This window comes from Opisthocomus hoazin, chromosome 14, assembly GCF_030867145.1.
Source record: "Opisthocomus hoazin isolate bOpiHoa1 chromosome 14, bOpiHoa1.hap1, whole genome shotgun sequence".
Classification (NCBI taxonomy): Eukaryota; Metazoa; Chordata; class Aves; order Opisthocomiformes; family Opisthocomidae; genus Opisthocomus; species Opisthocomus hoazin.
The window spans coordinates 23,113,894-23,135,664 of NC_134427.1; the positions used below are offsets into that span (position 1 = coordinate 23,113,894).

At 54.7% G+C, this 21,771-nt stretch overlaps 1 protein-coding gene across 1 annotated transcript; it reads right to left on the bottom strand.

The window, feature by feature from the left end:
• Positions 1–2,833: 2,833 nt before the first annotated feature.
• On the bottom strand, positions 2,834–21,718 carry VAMP7 (vesicle associated membrane protein 7). Its single transcript, XM_075435553.1, has 8 exons — positions 21,550–21,718; positions 13,237–13,395; positions 10,009–10,066; positions 9,289–9,426; positions 6,760–6,850; positions 6,137–6,204; positions 4,007–4,099; positions 2,834–3,678 (listed from the first exon to the last, which is right to left on the bottom strand). The coding sequence occupies exons 2-8, from the start codon at positions 13,380–13,382 to the stop codon at positions 3,610–3,612; spliced, it is 663 nt and encodes a 220-aa protein (XP_075291668.1). The 5' UTR covers positions 13,383–13,395; positions 21,550–21,718; the 3' UTR covers positions 2,834–3,609.
• Between the last annotated feature and the right edge of the window lie 53 nt (positions 21,719–21,771).

Below are 21,771 nucleotides of genomic sequence, written 5' to 3' on the forward strand. Positions count from 1 at the left end.
AGCTCCGCAGGTCTCCAGAGGAAGTCTCTTGAGATATTTACCTTTAATTGCCTTGGAGTTCATAACGGTGAGGTGGGTGCGTTGGTGAAGGACAACTTAAATCACAGCACTTGGTTCATATCTGTCCTAGAACATCCACAAGTGGCCTGAGCAGAACAAAATCTGGGAAACACCACTTGCGCTGCACAGCAGAGAACACTTTTTGCATCGAGTTTGCTTTAGAAAGAAAAAAACAGGGGGGCAGGAAGGGACAGTGGGTAGCCCATTGCTGTTTCAGGCTGGCTCCTGTGCATGTTCCTGCAGGGCCAGGCATTGCGCCCAGGCCTGGCTCCCTGAGGAGCTGACTCTTCTCGGCCCCCTCCGAGCACTGGGGGTGGGCTGGGTTTGGCACCTCAGGAGATACAGCTGTAAGCTGCTAAGTGAGAAGGAGCGAGGGTTTCTTTCCTGTGTTCCATTTGCTCATTCTAATGAATATCTGTTTTACTGGAAACTTCTCAAGCTGTGGCTGCAGACTGTTCCTCCCCCAAAGCTGAATTACCCCTCTTCTACTTCAGAGCAGCTTTGTAACCCTGGGAGCCAGTTCCGCCTTGCTGAAGGGCCAAAAGGCCGGCTGCGGGGATGAGCGCTGTTACAGCAGAGATGGAGCTGGAGCTGCTGCTCGTGCTCCGACTGCCAGCGCCTCCCTTCCACGTGTGAAAGGGTCAGAGACAACCGATTATTACACAAATGGGCTTCTCGCTGCCCCCAATACAGCTCTGCAGGTTTGCAGCTCTGTCCCATTAAGGCTTTTTCTCCCTAAAGGAGAAGCTTCTTTTCCACCCAGCAGAAGTATGAGAAAAGGTGGAACCTTGTGACGCTGAACTTGCCTTCCCAGTGTGCAGAAAGGTGAAAGACCAGCGACGCATCAGGTCCCTTCCTTGGTTGTTTGAGTTCTCCTTTCAGCTTTACTGCGAGCTGCATTCCCAGGTAGGAGCGTGCCTGCGTCTCTGCGGCCTCCTACGCTGAGGCAGCCGCTACCAATTAATAGACATCTAGTGCTAGGTAAAGAACAGAAACTTTCTGGAAAAGTAAAATGCTTAAATAGCTCAAGGTTACATTCTGGTTCAAGCTCATCAGGCCTGTGATGCCGTTTTTATGAGGAGCTGCAGAATGGAGGGCTACAGCGATACCGACTTGGATACGCAATGCCAGACAGACCCGAGGCGAAAAGGAGCCGTATGCAAAGAGGATAATCAGGGCCTTACTCCAAGGGTTGCTTCTGCTGGAATTCAGGGGCATTTTAAATATAAATCTGATCCTGAGCAGCACCTGAAGCTGGCCAGCCCGCTCCAGGAGAGGGCCAGCTGTTTGCTTCTGGTCCATAACTTATTATTAAGCACAGAAGAACAATCACGCTAATGAAGTGTTAAGTCTTATCCTTCCATTTTTCTAAGCTGTTCTCATACCAAGTGATCTTCCTTCTGATTTCTGTGCCTCTCTCATCCTGAGCCCTGGCAGATACCCTCAGAGTGCAGCTTTGCCTCCAACCAAGATAACAATCAGCTGAACTCCAGCAGTTCCTGCAGGTTTCACTCCCTCCCTCACGCAGCTCTTTGGCAGCAGGACACAGCCAGGCATGGGGCCACCGAGGCCGGAGCTGCAGGGTGACACAGGGTGACCTGCCCTAGGTATGTGCTGCTTGCACGGAGTCGTTCCTACTACCAGTCTACACCCAGAGCCACCTTTCACAAAACTGAAGAACTCTGCTTTCTGTACAGTAATTTTATTTAAATCAAGTTAACTTTGTTTTTACACTAATGCCTCAGTGCATCCTTTAAAAGCAAAGGAAGTATTTTCTTTAAAAAGTATTTGTACATAAGACAACAAATCATAGAAATGAACACGGTAACATCAACAATCCCTAAAACATGCACAGTCATATGCTGAGCTGTGGGTGGCTGCAAGAGTACGAGGTCAGAGGAAGGAAATCTTTCCCTAAGCTTTCCATTCAATTAACGCCATTAGAAACGGACACCAGTGACCCCAGCGCTGCCCAGAGCCACTGCCGCTCTCCGGGGATCACGAGCTGATCACCCTTGGTTACACTTCAGCCTAGTCAAAGACAAAGCTGAAGAAGTTTTTAGGAGAACTCTTCACCTGGCACCTGCTGGGAGGCTCCTGGGCAGCTGTAACGCACCACACAAAGCCCCTGAAGGAGCAGCAGTTTCACGGCACCGACTGAGGGTTTGTGCCTCCCCCTGCCCTACCCTGACAGCGTCCACCCACCCTCAGAAGCCACTGCCCTGGACCGAACCGGGGCAGCTTTTTGTGCAGAACACCCGAGGCTTTTATGAGCTTTCAGTCGTTTCCGCTTCTCCTCTTGGAAATGAGCCCTGAAGACAGAAAATGGAAGCCCCCGCACACAGGCAGCAGCGGCTTTGGCTTCAGCCAGGCCCAGTGATTCCGTGTCCAGCCGGGACAGACCCGCGGCCGTCACAGCTTGCACCCCCCAGAGCAGTCCCCGGCCTCCAACGGCCACACAGCATCAGCATAACCCAACCCTGCGGGTGGTTACCAGCCTTGGGTTTGTGTTGGGGTTTTTTATTCTGTTCAGAGGAGCAGATGTTATCCTGCACCCTCTGACAGAGCCTTTCGCCCTCAGACCATAGAGAAGGCAACGCTCCGTCGGCTCCAACCTTCCATCGCTCCTGTCCTCGGTTTTTAGCAGGCAGCTGCAGAGCGACAGCCGCAGACGCCCACCACCTTACCGAGCCGCACCAACAGCCTGGCCCCCCATTTCACACATCAGTATTCATTTTAGTCCACCCTCCCAAGAAGAACAGGAGAAATAACATGTGAGAAAGCAGATAAATTATTGCAACCTTAACTACACGCAGCCATCTCCTCTGCTGTATTGATTTAGCCACAAATCAAGGGGGGAAGATGAGGAAGAAGTGAGGATGAAGAGGCAGCCGTTTCAAAACGCTGAGGTGACCCAGCACCCTCTCCTGCCACCTGCGGCCAGACCTCCAGGAAGAGGGAGACATCACACAGAAGCAGCACCTACACCTGACAGCGCGTAAAGCCCGAGCCCCTTTTTCTTACTACCAGTAGTACGCTTGCGACCTCCACGTGCTGAAACACGGCAGAACCAGGCGAGGCCAGGCGACCTGCAGCTCCAATACTTGCAGAAAGTGGAAGCTCACATGCAGCCCTCTCGTCTCTCCGCCCTCCACCACCCCGTCACACGCAGGGCAGCAGCTAGCGGCACCGCTCCCCACGCACACAAAGTGCAAAGCTACACGGGCGAGCATGCACGTCACCCTCCTGCGCCGGACATACCGCCCGCACAGCCATGGAGGTTGGAGTTGGGACAAAGAGAAACCAAAAAAAAAATTAAAATAAAAAAATCCCTTCAAGTAATTTAAACGAGCCCATTCCTGAGGCCGGAGCTGCCCGGGAGCGTGACCGGCCGGGCCTGCTCGGGGTAGTAAGGCAAGGAGCCGGCAGCCCTGGAGGGATGGAAGGATGAGAAGGTGTCAGTAGTGAAAGACCGAGAGTTAATCCGTAGGTTGCTTCTTCACGCTCCCGCGATTCCACCTCCACACGACCAGCACCAGCTGCCTCCAGTTACTTCTGCACGCAGCTTGGCCACGCGAGGCCACCGCAGGCAACCGATACGATGATGTAGAGGACAACCTGGGGAACAAAGACGGCCGCGTCAGCAGAGAATGGCACCTCCATCCTTCAGTCAATGGCTGACTTCGCCCGGCAAGCAGAAGACAAGCTTGGAAACCCCGGGTTACCAAAACCCACACAGAACCATCTGGGAAGCTTTTCCTGCTGCCCGAGAGGACAAGCTGCCTGGCATGAAGCTCCTCACCTCCCCCGGGACCACCCAAACACCTGGGTTACGGCTACAGCCCGTCCAGGCGCAGAGCTGAGTGCACGCAGGCCTGAACACAGCAATACGCCACGGGCATTTTTCAGCGGTGAAGAGCTGAAGGTTCTCGTGCTCCGTACTTACAACTGACATGATGACGAAGACGATGGTAAGCTTGAGATTCTTCATACACATGGCTCTCGCAAGGTTCCTGCTGGTAGTTTTGAAAGTGACTGACTACAAGAGATAGTAAAAAGCTCATTAATTCCTGAAGCTGCTGTGAAGGGAGCTGCATCCCACCAAGCCAGAGGAAGAGGCTCATGCTTTCCCCAGCCACCGCCTCCCCGATCACCCGAAGCAGTCCCCTCCTCCGGAGCCGTTCCACTCATTCAGGCGTCAAGAGAACGCTCTCCTGCCCTGCTTCAGGGGCAGGACGAAGCGTACGAGCACGCCCAGAACCAGCGCAGAGCAGCGCCGGGCCCACAGGCTGCCCACCGGGATTTATTCACCTCAGAGTACTTCTGGTTGGGCTCTCATCTGACTTCCAACCCTTCGGGAACTGAAGCGCTCCAAGGTATTTCCGGAGCTACAGATCCACTCCCCAACACGTTGCGTGCGACTTCATGACCGTAAATGCGCCTGTCAGCAGGAGCGGGCCCACCCTGCTGCCCGGGACAGCGGAGCCACAAGGGCTGGACAAGTCCTTTAGCTCTAGGACTTTCCTCCAGCGCTTGGGCTTGCTGCACGTCACGGGAAGCTCGCGGCTGCCCTGTCCCACATCTCCTCGCCGCATCCTGCGATTCTCCCCGCTCCAGATAGCTTTGGGTCACCAAACGCCCTCCGATGCCCACCAGGCCCCATCAGTGCAACCATTCCCACGTTTCCCCCCAGCAGCTGAGGGAGGAGACACCCGCAGCACCGCACGAAGCCAGCTCAGCAGCACGCTCTGCCGCCTGCGTTTGGGTTTTCCCCACAAACCACCCCCAGCTTTTCCAGGGAAGGCTCCGCTGGGCAGAGCCGTACCCCTACGCACTGTAATTCCGATTCACAGCCGGTTCCCATGCTCAGCCAGCATCTGAACTTCGGGAGCGCTTCGTTTGCTCAGCTGTGCTGTTCCTCCACGTGGCAGCAGCCTGCTGGGTGCCAACACACCTCGCCCCAGCACAGTTCTCCACAGGACAGGGCTACTCTGATCACCAGCTTCTTCAGACCTCCCTCCCAAAAGGAAAAACTCCCTTGCCGCTGTTGCCAGGAGGGTTCTAACATGCTTGGTTTATGCACAATGTTCTCGTGCCCAAGGCTCACACGGGAGCGATAAAACACAGGCCACGACTCCGCAGCTTGAGAGCTCCAGCCCTGGATCTCCTCAGACACTCACTGCCGGGCTGCAAGAGACTCGCACGAGGGGCACGTCCCAGCCCTTCCCTTCCTGCGTGGTTTCCACCCTGGGAGAGCTGGGACATGAATCCAGCCTGACTGCTGAAGGAATTCCCGTCCCTTGGTCTGAAGCATTACCTGAGGTGAGGCCACTTCTCGCCACCACCTGTGGCAGTGCTCAGGTTTGAACACCCAACAGCTGGAGGACAGATTCCCTGGCGGGTAAGCTCCAGGCTCCTCCACCGCCTCTCGAAAGCACGACTACTTTTTGCCAGCTTTGAGGTGTTTGGCTTTCCTGTCGCTCCAGATAAAGGGTGGGTTTCCCCCGCCTTGGGTACAAGAGATGAGGACAAGAAACCCCACTGCTTGCGCTGGCTGTGGCAAGCAGGAGCAAGCGGGAGATGGTTCTTGAACAGGATGGGGCAGGTTCTTGAACAGGATACGGAACAGAGACACATGGGAGAGCTTCACTCTCCGAAAAAGAGCTGCAAGGCTGGGATGCAGCTTGGGAAACAGCTCTAGGGAACAGGGGAGTAAGACAGGACTTGTGTCTGACCCAGGGACGGATCACCAGTAGGTGCAGGTGCTTCACTGTCTGGTTAGAAGTGGCTCTAGATGCTGGTCTACACCCCCGTTGCTCCCTCACAGAATCCCAGCATGTTTGGGGTTGGCAGGGACCTCTGTGGGTCACCCAGCCCAACCCCCTGCCCAAGCAGGGTCACCCAGAGCAGGCTGCACAGCACCGTGTCCAGGCGGGGCTGGAATATCTCCAGAGAAGGAGACTCCACAGCCTCCCTGGGCAGCCTGGGCCAGGGCTCCGTCACCCTCAGAGGGAAGAAGTTCTCCCTTGTGCAGTAACACTGTTTCCCCATTTCTTAAGCTCTTCCCCAGACTTACCGAATCCACAAGATTCTCCGTTTTATCGATCAACAACTCCAGCTTCTCTCCTCTTTGTGCCACAAGGTCTGGAGAAAGAGACAAAAATCCAAAGCTGTCAGTGGAATCCCAGTGCAGAAAGCTGCTTCCAACCCCCCAGCCCAACGACACGCCAGGAGCTCTCGGCAGCAGCTCACCAGACATCAAGCAGTCCTCAGCCTTTCAGAGACTGCCAGGCAACAGCCTCGCATCACAGGGGCTACGTTTTGGGACTGATCGCACTCAGTTTTGGTCAGTTCCAGATCTAACACTCTATTTTAAGTGGTCAGACTTGTCAAAACCCAAACCAGTCTGACACAGAAAGCGTAAGCTACCGGGGAGCGTTTTCCTCCGAGCGGCTGCGGGAAAGCCACCGCGACAAACAGACCCAACCCGGAGCACGCTTCACCCCACCGCAACCTGCACCAGTCCCTCCCGGACAGCGCTCCTCACGCCCACGTGCCGCCCTCAGCCAAGCTCAACGCGAGCAACAGCGTGCGAACGGAGACCCCCAGCCCCTTCCCCAGCTGAGAGAGGCCCCCCTGGCCACCAGCCCCGCTCCTGGCCCGGAGGAACTCTGCGCGGCGCCGAGGGAAGGCAGATACCTATGTTTCGAACCATGATTCCTTTAAGTTCATCGATTTGAGCTTGCGTCTCTGCCACCTGGTCCGTGCCCCTGCTCTCCGAGTGGTGTTTCTGTAACAAAAGAAGTCAATGAAAGCAGGGAACTCAGCGCTGCGCTTCAGTTCCTCGAGGCAAAACAAGAAACTCCGGGTCACTACAGAACAGCACAGACATAAATGTGAGTTTTCAAGTTACCCAAGACATTTACAAGCACACAGTGGACCAAAATCTGAGTTTCTTGGCCTCTTACAGGTCACACATGCCCATCTGCTCCCACACTGCAGGAGCTGGCACCTGCAACTCCCCGAGCTCCCAGAAATAACAGCCCCCTTCCAAAGTCCAAGCAATCGGCAGCAAGGAAGGAAAGTGGAGACAAGAATCTGTGAGATATGGTTCACCAAATGCCTGGGCTACTACCAGTGGTCCCACTCCACACAACATTTCTGAGCTATTTATGAGGGCAGCACACTTCTGTGACTTTCTCTACTTATCTCTACACAAACAGGCTCACCAGCCGCTGCAGAGCGGACTGAGAACCTCCTCGAGGTTCCAGCACGGCACCGACTGTGGCTGCCCCAGACACAGGCTGCATACGAGCTCTGACAGCCACCGTCCCAAGGACATCTCATCTTTATTGCAAAGGAAGTCTCAGGAGAAAACATAAAATAAATCAAACCATCCAAACCAACATTGCTCAGGTGATGAAGTTGTTTGTAGTCAGTCAAGGACTCCGAAGACTCGTCAGCAGGAGGCTCCAGGCACTTTCCTTGCAGACCGTACAGCCTGAGGCTTTGTGCACAAGTCAGGCTATCGATCACACGAGTCACGGGGCAGTTATTTATTCCTTCTCTGTTTTCCACCTGACTTCAGCCATTTAATTCGACATTACCCCTAGCACCAGGCCCGTGCCTGCCCCAGGCCTGTTCTCTCTGCAGGCACTGGCCGCACGCCGCTGCAGACCAGGCAGCACGGAGCAGCGCAAACCGGCGCACGCCCACTGCATCAACAGCTCGTATCTTCAGAGCAGCCCAGTCCCACACCTAGAGCAGCTGCTCTCCGCGTTGTCTCCTCCTCTCCCCATAAAAAACCCCGCCGAGGCAGAGCAGGGTTACCCCTCACGTCAACCCTGCATTAAGGAAAAGCGCTCCGTGCAGCGTGTTCTGCAGAGGGCTGATGGGAACGCAGACGCTATGCTGTGTGCCAAAATACTCCCGAAGCTACACCCATGCTGTGAATAAAGCACACAAAGCAAGGCAGCTGCTTCAAACCTCTCCTCAAATACAACGCACAGCAAGCAACGTGCTTTTGTGAAAACGGGGTGACAGCAGCTCTGCCCACCGCAGCCCCGCGCCGCGGGCTCTGTCCCACAGCCCTTCACACATCGCCTGCAGACCCCGCCGCCATGGGCTTCGTCGCCCTTCCAGACTGGAACCATACCGGTGGAACAACTGGGCTCGCAAAGACTACGGTGCCTGCAGGCCCCGGGCTTGGAGCCCAGCACTGTCCCCAAACCACGACAGCTGCAGCTGAGCAGTGCAAGCCAAGGGTGACAGGGATATTCCCTGCAGTTTTGTAATACCCTGACACTTAAATTTTGGGGTTGGGCGGGTCCAAGGCAAATCTCAGCTCAGAGAACGTGGGACCTTTCACGAGTCATTTATCCTGCTCTTTAACCTCCAGCCTGTGTTGGGAATGGAAATCCTTGGAGCCTCTCCGTGAGCCAGCTGGAGAGTCTGCCACGGCTCTGTACACAGCACTGGGCTGCAATCCAAGCCCAGTTTTCTTTCCTCCTGAAAACGACGCGGCACCAGAAGCCAATCCCCTGTCACGCTCCAGCAGTGTGCCACTGAAACCACCCGAAGGCAGGAGGAGAGCAGCGAGAGGCACTTTGGGATTGCCAGGTACTCAGGTTCTGAAGTTTAGTTTGACAGAAGTGCAGTAACGTGCATTTGCCTTGCTGTTGGTGACAGCGATGTTAGCTTGCACGGGATGGTCACATCTAGTGACCCAGTTCACATCAGTGACACACCTAGTTCAGCTGGAACTAGGCTGGACATTTCCAGTGTCACCGTGAGGATCTCATCTCTGGGCTTGTTCAGCCTGGAGAAGACAAGGCTGAGAGGGGACCTTAGAAATGCCTCTAAATATCTGCAGGGTGGGGGTCAGGAGGACAGGGCCAGACTCTTTCCAGTGGTGCCCAGCAAGAGGACAAGGGGCAATGGGCACAAACTGAAGCAGAGGAAGCTCCAGCTGAACATGAAGAAGAACTTCTTCCCTCTGAGGGTGACGGAGCCCTGGCCCAGGCTGCCCAGGGAGGCTGTGGAGTCTCCTTCTCTGGAGATATTCAAGCCCTGCCTGGACGCGGTGCTGTGCAACCTGCTGTGGGTGACCCTGCTTGGGCAGGGGGTTGGGCTGGGTGACCCACAGATGTGCCTGCCAACCCCCAACATTCTGTGATTCTGGGAGAAATCTGGCTTGCTCAGGGAACCCCATTTAGCAACAGAACTCACCAGCTGCGCCGCTAAGACACTCGAGAACTCGCTGTTCATTGCATAGGGAAGGGCTGTCTGCGCTCTCGAGCCATACGTGGTCTGAAACCTCTTCTTGATCTCATTCAGGAAGCCGAAGGCTCTGGATCGTTCGAAGTCCTGGAAGGAAGAGAGCAGACCATGTCCAGAGCTGCGTCAAGCCAGGAGTAACGCAGCGCGTGGGGCACGCGGCCAGCTGCGGAGAAACTGTAATTATCAGTTCTGAACAGGCAGCACCGCGGGATCTGCCTGGTCACCCCGGGCCAGGTTTCAGGCCCAGCTTCCTGGGCACTGGCTGCAGCAGACTCCGCCGGGGTATCCGAAGTTCCAGTTCTGTGCCTGGTACCTTCTTCCAGCGAGGGAGAAGTTTTGGCTTCAGCACTTCCAGAATTGAGGAGTATTGGGCGTACTGCACCGGCAGCCAGAGGCTGGCCTCTACATCTAGACTCTGCTGCACTGGGGCTGCTAAGAGAGAAACAAGGCAAAACCAAGGACTTCACCCCAAAACTAACTATGCACATGCAGCTGAGTTCCAGGCTCAGGCTTCAAACGTGAACGAGAACACACGCAGCAGCTCCAATGGGGGAAGAAAAGGCAGCTCAGATTAGCACCCACTACTGATTTTCATTGACGTACAGATACGAAAAAAGCCAAGACCTGCCAAGAGCCTGTCTGTGCAATAGCTGTAACCAAAATACTTACGTCATCCGTGATGCAGAGGTATATAATCCTGTCTTGGCAGATGTAATGAAACAGATAGCTGCAGAGAAGAGAAAAAGAAAAAACAAAGGTCACTTGGAGCTGCCCCAGGACTAACCCTCCAGAAGACACTGCTGCCTGCGGGGCTTCACGGGCTGCAGAAGTAGGAGAGCAAATTCCAGTAACTCCACAGGAACCCACAGAGATGCCAGCACACCCCAGCCATCTTTGTGCAGGTTCAGTGTCTCCACTCCTACGAGCTACGCTCAACTAGAGGCCACCCACAAGCTCGAGAATCACCGGCCGCCCGTACTTCACAGCACTCCACGCTCAGCACTAACTCTGGGGGACATCGAGTCGCCAAACAACTTCAGTCCCACGTTCTTCCAGCTACGTACTCGTGAAAACAAAACCCTGACAAGATGCCCAGGGGTAAGGTTTCTGTAATCAGTGTGCATTCAAGCACCCGTGCGCTAGTTCGCATGCGATGAGAGCTGCAGCTAACTGGAGTGACCAGCAAGACAAGACGTCGGGGAACCCGGCCGGCACAGTGATTTGCTTCTCCAGCCTTGCTCCTGCGACGGCTGGGTTGTGCTGCTTTCGGTTTTCATTGCAAAGGCCAAGAGACCAAAGCAACCGCAGCAGAAAATGAATCGGAACGAACACTAATCAGGCTGAACAGGCTTGAGTCACGTGGCCAGGTTAGCTAGGCACGTGCCAATGCCTTCGGTGGTGCTGAGCGAACCCAGATGTTAGTTAGCTGCAAGCCTCAGCGTCTTGAAAAACAGTGCAAAACAGTTCAAAGCAATATTTTCCTATCAAAATTAAACCAAGCTGTTATTTTAGGCCCATCAGAAAAACCCCCTTAGTTTGCACACAACTAAACCCAAACCAGAACCGATCAGAGCACTCTAGTTCAACCCACTGGCTTCAGCTGTTGCCCCCTCACTACCATTTGATGCTCCAGCAGGTGATGGGTTCTTCTGATGAGCACAGCGGGACATAATAGGAACAGAGCTGCAAAAAGGCCACCTGAATACTTTTTTCTTTCCCCTAATTAAAAACTCAGAGTATCCTTTCACTTTGACATTTGAGTATTCCCCCAGCTTTCCCCAGGAAGCTTGTGGATCCTCTTACAAACTCCAGAACCAAAGCAAGTTAACGCATGTGCTGCGCTGCAGTTGCCTGGTGCAGCTGAGAGCGCAGCTCAGCAGCTTTCAAACTCAGGATTTGTATTCTATAAATAAGACGATACTGAAATAAGTTTTGGGGGTGGGCTAGAAGTATCCTTTACTGCCCTGAAGGTCTGTTATTAAAAAAAAAAAAAAATCCCTGCATAACCACAACTACTGCCCCTCCTTCCTGGAAGGAGAGAGGTAAAGCGTGTCGCCCCAGTGACTTGTAGCAGCACCTTAACAGCCGAGGCAGAATAACCCCAACAACTCCCGAAGCTACAGGGCTGGTTTTCCTTGGAGATCATATAAGACACAGGAGTTCTTCTTAAAAACAAAAAGAACTCATTAAATGAGTTTAAGAAGTCCAAAGAAAGTTAAAATAAACTCCATTTTTTTCCCATTTCAGAGGAGGGGAAACGATCCCAGGCAGAGAACAGGGCAATTTTCCAGCCTACAGGCTGGGACCCTGGCAAGGCAGAAGGATCCCTGAAACCCCACAGACCAAAGAACGACAACTCCTGGTGCTCACTCAGCTTCACACCTTTCACGTTCTGCCCAGTTAGCATGGCTAAGGTAAAAAAGACGTTATTCTGTGTCTCTACAAACCCAAAACCCTTGCTTTGTGACAGCAGGAAGAAGTTGCCAGCACCAAGCATGTGTGCGTGAAAATATTCAGCCCCCCCAAACAGATGGGTGGGAACCCCTCCTTCCCCTCTGCTAGAGGGAAGGCAGGGTTGGCGGATTTTGACCGAGGAGGTGGTTGTCCAAATCACAGAAAAAAGCCAACCTACGACTTGTCAGAGGAGCGTGACTCTGCAGAGGAGACCCTCTGATGCTCAGCTCAGTGCCCAGAGCTGCAGAATGGCGCCTGCATGCTTTGATAGCACAATGCAAAGCAGAGCAACCACAAACTGCAGTGATCTTCTGCCACGTCTGTTAAATCCTCGTCAAGGAAAGAGTCAGTAACGAGCAAAAGACTGCACGCTTCGCAGCGTGCTCTGCAAGTGTAGGTGCACAGTTACCTCTCCCTCAGTGCTCCCCCGCACACAGCACACCGACCTCTGCCACAATTCAAGTTTTCACCTATAAAAGTCCACTACAGCGCTCCTAAAACTCCACTCTGTAGTTGGTGGAGCAGCACTCCAGGCAAAGTTAAAACAAAAGAAAATAACCGTACCCTTCAAATTACAGTAGAAGAAAAGATCTGGCATCCCAAGTGCTTCAGAGCCCAGGACAGGCAGCTTCCTCAGAAAGCTCACCCCAGGGCCCTCCAGTGCTCCCAAGCCAGGGAAGGGTGCGGGAAAACTACCCCAATCCTGAGCTCTCGATTCCTCAGGCAGCTGAAACAGCTCTAAGGCAACAGCTTGGGCAATACCGAGAATCCAGCCACGCTGCCAATTCCAAAAAAGAGCTGAAGCGGGGTCCAACGCTTCTAAATTTGCCCTCTCCACAGTTCTCTCTTCAGTTTGCACACCAGCACACTGACGTACCTACTTGACATGTGCAACACCTCAGCAGAGTCTCGGGCAGTGTGACATCTGATCCCTCAGTGCTACCAACAGCGAGCGAGGGCTGTTCAGAGATCAAGCCTGGGAAGAGTCCTCCTGTCCCGCAGCCTGGGTTTGTGGTAGCTCAAGGTGACTCTAAACACCTGCCAGCATGACTTCTCTCAAAGCCACCGGGATCCACAAGTGACCTGAGAAGGGTGATGTTTTTACCTAAAGCCACGTTCAAGCCAGCAAAAGACTCCAGAAGCCAAATACCAAAGACTCCAACAGTCTGAAACCCACAGCTGAGCACCCCCCAACTCACTCTGGAGTTGTATAAAAACAGAAAACCTGATTTTCTGTCAGCCTTGGTACTTACTGCTTAAGCTAAATTCAAATTCTGGTTCTGCTGCAAAGTTCTGGGGGGAAAAAAAGTAGCTACTGAGCCGACTGCGCATTCCATCAGCACACAAACGCATCCAAATGTGAATTTGGCTCTCTCCATCTATTCCTATCCTGGTGCCTGCTCACTGTCCTCCTCCCATGCCCAGAAGAGAAGGCTTACTCACCTCCCATGTGAATAGGTCAGTTTGTTGTTCTCAGAGGGTATTTTCGCCAGGATCTGCTCCGTCACCTCCAGGAAGTTTCCTCCGCACCAGGCATGTTTGGCAAGGATGGTTGTGCCCCTCGCCACGACAGCGAAGAGGATGGCCATGACTTCAGACTACCTGGAAACAAAAACATGGCCAGAATCAGCCTCGCGTCCTCTGGCAGAGAAAGCACCATCATCTCCACAGGATTCTCAGCCCTCGAGACCGCGGGAGGGAGGCACGAGCTGGTTCAGTACTTCGACAGGATGCCGATATCGGAACGCCGCTCTCACTTCCCCTTCTGGGTGCTGTTCAGAGCGACACCAAGGCCACAACAGCCTCTAGAAGAAGGTTCATCTTACTGCAACTGCATGGGGTCCTACAGTCAGTGACACCACAAGGAATTTCTCCTACCTTGTTTCCACCTGGAGTTCTGGTTATTTGTACATATTTTTGCTCTTCAACTGATCCTTAAGGTTTTTTCGCTCGTTATTGAGAAAACTGCCTGCGGCCAGCCAGCTCCCGCTCAGAAAGGAACTGTCTCGCAGCTACGCTAAGCGCAGCTCATTATACAGACCAAGCCCACCGTGCCTAGCACATGACTGCTCGGGGTGAGACCTTGGCTCCGATCGCTATCGAACTGAAGCAGAAAATCTGCCACTTGCTTAGAGTCACGCCGGACGCGTCTCCATTTAATGCTGCAGAGATGCTGGCTGAGCGTATGTCGTCCCCGGGCTTCTGTAACGGCACATCGCCGGCATCCCGCAGAGCGAGACAGCGCATTTGCAAACCGACTGCCCTCAGCAACACACCACTCCAAGCCAACGTTCCTGCCTACGCATCAAACGGGACAGGTACAGCGCGCAGGTGTTCCAGGGCCAGACTTCTGCGAAGTCTCTAGAGTTGGAAAAACATGCCGGCTGTCATATAAAGGGACACACTTCATCAGCTCAGGTATCATCACATTAATCTCCTGACAGACCCCAGATCTAACAGGTGAAACCACACGTCAGGCCACAGCTGCGGCATCCGCTCGGCTGATCCAGCCCATCCATAAGCCTCTTTTCTGCTTAGGAAAGCCTTAGGAAGACTTCTGACCCTGCAAAACCCAAAAATCTTTTTCACTTTGCACTTGACTGCCCTCATATTGCCTGCCTTGTTTTCACAGAATCCCAGCATGGTCGGGGTTGGCAGGGACCTCTGTGGGTCACCCAGTCCAACCCCTGCCGAAGCAGGGTCACCCACAGCAGGCTGCACAGCACCGCGGCCAGGCAGGGCTGGAATATCTCCAGAGAAGGAGACTCCACAGCCTCCCTGGGCAGCCTGGGCCAGGGCTCCGTCACCCTCAGAGGGAAGAAGTTCTTCCTCGGGTTCAGCTGGAGCTTCCTCTGCTTCAGTTTGTGCCCGTTGCCCCTTGTCCTATCGCTGGGCACCACTGGAAAGACTCTGGCCCCGTCCTCCTGACACCCACCCTTGAGATACCCGCCTGCGTTCTGGCTGGAAAGATCACACACCTCTTTCAATGCAACCAAGTAGCTTGGAGACCTCTCCAGAAACGGGCACAACCACAGAGGAGCAGGGGTTTAGCTCCAGGATCCGAAGGCCACAGGCAGGGAGGCTGAACACCGGCCGTGCCCGGCCAGCCCTCCCACCCCGCCGGCACCGACCGCAGGGACCCAGCGGTCTCCGCTGCACCGGGGGTCAGTCCTGCCACGCAGACAGATCTGCCCCGAAGAGCTTCTGCCCTCACGTCAGCTGGCACACAGAGGATCGCGTTGACAGTGGAAGCGGCGGAGGAGGAACGCAGAGCTCTTCACGAGGCTGTGAAGTCGAGACACAACCACGGCCCCACGGCATCGGGGCTCACTTTGTCAGTCTGAGACTGACAGGTTCAGGCTTGGCCAGCAACAACCACATCATCTCCCAAACCTCCCACAGGTTTAAGAGCTCAACGTTGGAGGGGAAGAAGAATAAACTCATGGATTTTTGCAGTGAACAGACTTCATGGCTAAGCTGCAACCACCTGGGAGCACTGTGGCACTTAGAGCCAGCGCTGCCGAAGGGAACAGAAAGCAAAGGATGGGGCTGACGAGGGGCCACAGCAAGCAAAGTGGGGAGCAGCACAGTGCGATGTCTCGAAGGACACCGCTTCGGAGCGGAGCACCCAGCCAAGCGCGCTCCAGAAGACCCCAGAGAGTTCCTAGTGCCAGGAAAGGGAAGGGAGAACACCCCAGAGACAGCCTCACACCAGGCAGACACAAGTTCCCAGATAAGCTGTTCTCCTTCACTCTTCCAGAGCAGTGACACAAAAGGGCATCGATAACAGCAAGGGGGAGGAAGCACCAGAGCACATGGCACCAGCTCCCCCAGACAGATTTGGTGCTTTCACTTCCTCCTGGCCTCAAGCTGGCACTCCTCTGCCCCAGACACATGCCCCTCCACGTCCGCCAAGGACAGGAGGGAAGCCCCTTGTGCTGCTTTGCATGGCTTGCTTCTCATTTACCCTGTCAGAAGACCTGTTTTCAGAACGAAGGCAACTCATTGCATTTAGAATCATACAATCAAAGGTTGGAAAAGATCTCTAAGATCATCGAGTCCAGCCATCCACCCAACACCACCACGGCTACTAAACCATATCCCGAAGTGCCACATCTACACGTTTTTTGAACACCTCCATGGATGGTGACTCCACCACCTCCCTGAGCAGCCTGTTCCAATGCCTGATCACTCTTTCAGTAAAGAAATTTTTCCTAATATCCAATCTAAACCTCCCCTGACGCAACTTGAGGCCTTTGCATCTTGTCCTATTGCTAGTTACCTGGGAGAAGAGACCAACCCCCCCTCACTGCACCCTCCTGTCAGGGAGCTGTAGAGAGCAATAAGGTCCTCCCTCAGCCTCCTCTTCTCCAGCCTGAACAGCCCCAGCTCCCTCAGCCGCTCCTCAGCAGACTTGTTCTCCAGACCCTCCCCAGCCTCGCTGCCCTTCTCTGGGCACAAAGACCCCCTGCTCGCTTCCCTTCTCCTCACTTACTGTGTCCACGTCCGCGCGCACCACTTCCTTCCCAGCCGCCGCTCCCACCTCGGTGCCAGCCTCATCTGGACGTGGCTCAGGGACTTCAACAACGGGATCTCCCTCCAGCTGATGCCCCCGCGCAGAGCCTGGCCGGAAGAAGGGCGGTGCGGAGCGCCCACACCAGCAGACCCTCTCCCACCACCGGCAAGGGAACTGGGGTGTGCAAACAGCAGTTCCCTGCCTCAGCCCCCACCCTTCCAGCCTGCAGCAAGCGAGCCCCAGCTCATTTTCAGACGTGGGGACAAACAGCCAGGTTTGTTTTTCCTTCCTCCCACAGCCACAGGTGTGCTGGCTTGCAGGCTCACAGCCGCCCTCTAACACCAACCCTGACAGCACTGCAGGAAAGAACCAAATTCTTCTACATCCAAGAGGAGATAATCTTTGAACACAAGGACGGGTGGTGCTTCTTACGCTCAGTTAAGCGGTGTCTATGTGCACCTGAAGATGATTATGGAAGCTACAGAATATGGGAAAGCAAAGGTAACAGTTTTTCCCTTTAAATACTTCCTAAGGAGAATTCTCAGCACAAAGACACCCAAGGAGGAAGAACATCAAGCAGAGAGGAAAGCTGTGATTACTCACTATCTGCAACACAAGAATGAAAATAAAAGGTCGAGAACAGGTTCCAGCAGCGGGCAGCAGTTCTTCGCACAGCGCAGCCTCTGAAGCTCATTCCCACACGTTATCATGAGGAAAAGAGCTCACTGAGTTCAGCGAGTAACTGCCAAGTTTATGGAGGAAAATCATCACTATTAAACAAATATCACCCAAGCAGCCGCTCACTGGAGCCTAAGAGCTAATCCTGAGCTTCTGCTGCTCTTCCCTAGGCAGCCCACCAGCCACCTTCAGGCTGACTCAGTACCACCATTCCCAACGCCAAGAATCACTTACTCTACACAAGTCCAGGAGTTTTTTTTTCCAGGGAGAAACCCTACAAAGAGCAAGTCACCCCTCCAAGCAGCAGCACGGGCAGCCCGCCAAGTCAGACCCCCAGCTGAGCTCCCGACCCTCGCGGTGCTGGAGCTCCAGGGCTGCTCACTGCGCTGCTCTTCTCGTACAGGAAGACTCCAGAGTTACACACAGGCCTGCGAAGTGCCAGTGCTCCCAGTTTAGAGCCACTGCCTTAAAGGAGTTTAGAAACAGGCTTCCAAGGCACCCTGTCATCACTTGCAACACTTGAACTACCATCACATGACAAGCAGAGAGCCAAGTCGTCTGCGAAGCCTCTCAGAAGGCCGGCCCCAGCCTCCTCCTCCCAGCGCCTCCGAGCCAGCCTGCCAGATCGCATCTCACAGAGAGGGTTTTGGAGCTGCCCCACTGCAGAAAACCCAAACTTCCTTCCAGAAAGCTGTACCTAGCAGAGCCCACAGACTGGTCAACCCGCACAAACCAGCTGGGGTGCTCCCAGCACCCAGCCCTCCGACGTCCTGCCACAGAAGATTTACGTGGCCAACCTAGCAGGGCTTGCTTTTTTTTTTTTCCTCCTTCCTTTCCCTTTTAAGCCAGCCTTAAATTGCTCCATCAGCCACATGCTGATCACATTACAGCAGGAAAAGCAGTCAGAGATTCCAGTGATATTCTGCTGCCTCTGGCCTTCAAAAGCTGCTCTCAGCGGATGGAAGTCCAAGGGTCACAAAGCGGGACGCCAGTGCTCTAGGTGAGGACTCGCCTACCTCTAGTTAAACAGAAGCTGAGGGAGTTACTAGTCACCAGCCCGCTCTCCGCAGACCTGAAGAGACCAAAAGCTTCAGCCTGATGCTCACAGCATTATTTAAGACGGGGGCATCTGGACCTGGCATTGAGCAGAAGCGGGGATTACTCAGAGCTAAAACATCATGGTGTCGGCAGCTCCTCGGAACTCGCGCGCAGGAGCCACTGCCTCCACCTGAAGAAGCTGCAACAGAAGAGAAGCCAAGCCAAAAACCAGACCAAACAAGTTTACAAAGATGAAACAAAACCAGACCTTGGATAACTCCAGTTAAAGGGTCATCGCACCAGAGACAGGCAGCCACATGGCTGATTCTCACCTTGTAAAAAGGAACGATGAGCTGCCACACAACTCTTCCTGTTTCTCCTGAATAAAGCGACAGCAGCTCACTCCTGTCTGACAAGGCCACAGAGAGAGCACAAACGCTTTCCCAGCAAAAAAATAATAGCTGTGGCCAAAAAAAACCCCCAAAATTAAACAAAAACAACACATTCAACTGTCCAGTCCTTCAGAAGTGATTCTCTACAGGCTTGGACTCATCCCCTGTCCTGCACCTCGGCTTTGACTAATTTAACCCCAAGATGCAAATTACACAAACTGCACTTCCCTCTGTTCTCTACTCACTCCCCGCCTGACCTCTCCAGGTGCTACCAACCCTAAGTTTCCTAACAACAAGCAACAGCTGAGCAGCACACCTCAAAGCATTTGGGAACAGTGACAACAGCACGCTGATCTGCAACACCACTCACTAAACCAGGTGGCATTTATTACCCACTCAGGTCCCTTCGGGTCCGCCGAGGCGCAGCCACCTGCAGCGTTTTGGCCAGGACCGTGTCGGCGCGTGGCACACCACCAGCTCACAGCCAGGAATCAGCAGACACGACTCGGCTTCTTGAGCAATGAGGGGACTGTCAAGCCTTGAGAAATCAATCTCTTCACATTGCAGTCACTCCGTGAACAGGACCAACACAAAGGAGCAGTTGTAAAAGGAAAAACAACCCCCAGACGCTGCAAAAGATCAGCAGCCTGCGAGGCAGCGAGTAACCTCCCAACTGCAGCGCCCACACAAGCAGAGAGACGCCCTGATTCCCAGAGCAGAACAACTCCAGGTTCACACTGAGGATTACAAAGTGGTTTAGCCAACTTCTAGAAGTCTCCGTTCTTCTAACGTGGGCTGCTCGCAGAACCCATGCCAGGGAGGTGAGAGGTCCACAGCACCACAAGTAAGGTGGCACTCGCTGCCACCGTGACCCCGCAGTCCTGCGACAGCAGGGAACCAGCTCGCCGAATTCACAGTCCTCAGCCTGAGGATACAACGGCCACGTACTCTGCAACAAGAATGGGTTAAATGAAGTAAAACAGACCAACAAGGAGCATATTTCTCTCTATAAGCAGCGTCTCAGGCAGCCCTGTAGAACTCGTGCATCGCTTCTGTTAGTAACACAAATCTATTACACTGCTAGAGAACATCTCTCCTCAGAGGTTACAAAAGGGTCAGGAATTAAATCCACTAAAATCAACCCCTTTGCATAACCTACAGACCACAACTGTTGTCTGTCTCAAATCGCAATACTGGATGGCTGGAAGTAGCCAAGACCAAACCTTCCTAAAAGAAAAAGTCACTTCGAGAGAGCAGGTGGGCCTTGCACGGAAGGGCTCCGAATCAGGAGGGAAAGGGGGAACTCTGTCCGGTTCTGGGCTCCCCATTTCAAGAAAGATGAGGAGCTACTGGAGAGAGCCCAGTGGAGGGCTACGAGGATGAGGAGGGGACTGGAGCATCTCTCCTACGAGGAGAGGCTGAGGGAGCTGGGCTTGTTCAGCCTGGAGAAGAGAAGGCTGAGAGGGGACCTTAGAAATGCATCTAAATATCTGCAGGGTGGGGGTCAGGAGGACGGGGCCAGACTCTTTCCAGTGGTGCCCAGCGACAGGACAAGGGGCAATGGGCACAAACTGAAGCAGAGGAAGCTCCAGCTGAACCCGAGGAAGAACTTCTTCCCTCTGAGGGTGACGGAGCCCTGGCCCAGGCTGCCCAGGGAGACTGTGGAGTCTCCTTCTCTGGAGATATTCCAGCCCCGCCTGGACAAGGTCCTCTGCAGCCTGCTGTAGGTGACCCTGCGTCGGCAGGAGGGTTGGACTGAGTGACCCACAGAGGGCCCTGCCATTCTGTGATTCTGTGAACAGGCTGCACTCCTCGGCCACCCAGGAACCACCACGGCTCCAAAGAGCTCCTTCGGCAGCACCAGAAGCATCTGGCAGCTAACGAGGACGAAGCACAAAGGCGAGTCGAGTACTGCACTCGCATCGCACTGACCACTTACTGCGAGCCAGGCTGCGCGACGCAGCGTGCCGCTGCCTACGAAGTCTCTCACGGCATGCGATGGAAGGGCGCAGAAGAACCTGCAGCACCTTCAAGAACGTCAGAAACACAGGTTCAGCCTTCAACGTGATGCTTAAAGCTCAGGTAGGGATGATGTGTCATTTCCAAGCGAGGCACAAACCAACCTGTTTGCTGCTCTGACTATCCTAGGTCTGCAGTGAAAACTATCGGTCGGTGGTTACGACAGCTGGGGCAAGAAGCGAGCCCAGAGAACGGTGCCCAGCCTCCACCGGCAGCGCTGCCCTTGCCAGCCAAGGGCAACTCCTCACTCCTCCTGCTTGACCGGAGGATTCACGGCCTCAGTGCCCACAAGCGATGGAGGAGGTTACCGCTTCTGTTTCCAGAAAGTGCAAGGGGTACCACATCACTACTTGCTTTAAACAAGCGTAGGTGTCGCAACCCTGCCAGTTGCAAACTGCCTGCAATAAGAAGATCATTTCAGCCTGGTGACTTCGGCAGAAAGCAGCGCAGACTTCCCTTTAACCCCTCCTGGGCATCTACACAGAATCACAGAAGGTTCAGGGTTGCCAGGGACCTCTGTGGGTCACCCAGCCCAACCCCCTGCCCAAGCAGGGTCACCCAGGGCAGGATGCACAGCACAGCATCCAGGCGGGGCTGGAATATCTCCAGAGAAGGAGACTCCACAGCCTCCCTGGGCAGCCTCGGCCAGGGAACCCTCAGAGGGAAGAAGTTCTTCCTCGGGTTCAGCTGGAACTTCCTCTGCTTCAGTTTGTGCCCGTTGCCCCTTGTCCTGTTGCTGGGCACCACTGGAAAGAGTCTGGCCCCGTCCTCCTGACCCCCACCCTGCAGATATTTACAGGCATTTCGAAGGTCCCATTATTTATTATTTCTCAGGGTAACGCCAGGCCAGGGGAGATCACCCCTCGCAGGCAGCTCTCCGCAGGCCCACAGGCCTCCCCCGGCCCCCCCACCCCACACCAGAGGGGCTCCGGGGGGCTTCACCCCTTCGCACCCGCGCAAGGCTCTGCATCGAGCTATACTACGGCCTTCCCCCCCCCTCCACCCCCGGCCTCTGACCGCCCCGGCCCCGGGAAGCGGCCCACACCAGGGCCGGGGCAGCCGCCGCGGCCCAGCCACCCTCGTCGGCCCGCCGCCCGCCTGGCTCCCCCTTACCGCAACGGCTCCGGGCCTTGCGGGCCCCGCTCCCGAGAGAACCGGAGCCGCTGGGCCTGACGCGTCCCAGAAGGCCTCCCCTAAGGAACCCGGTCCACACCACCGCTCGCCGGCCGCCGCGGAAGAGGCAGCGGGCCGCGCTCCTCCCCTGGGCCCGGCCCCGCTTCCGGGAGGCGCGGGGGCCGCTGGGAGTTGTAGTCCGGCGGCCATGGGGGAGGTGGC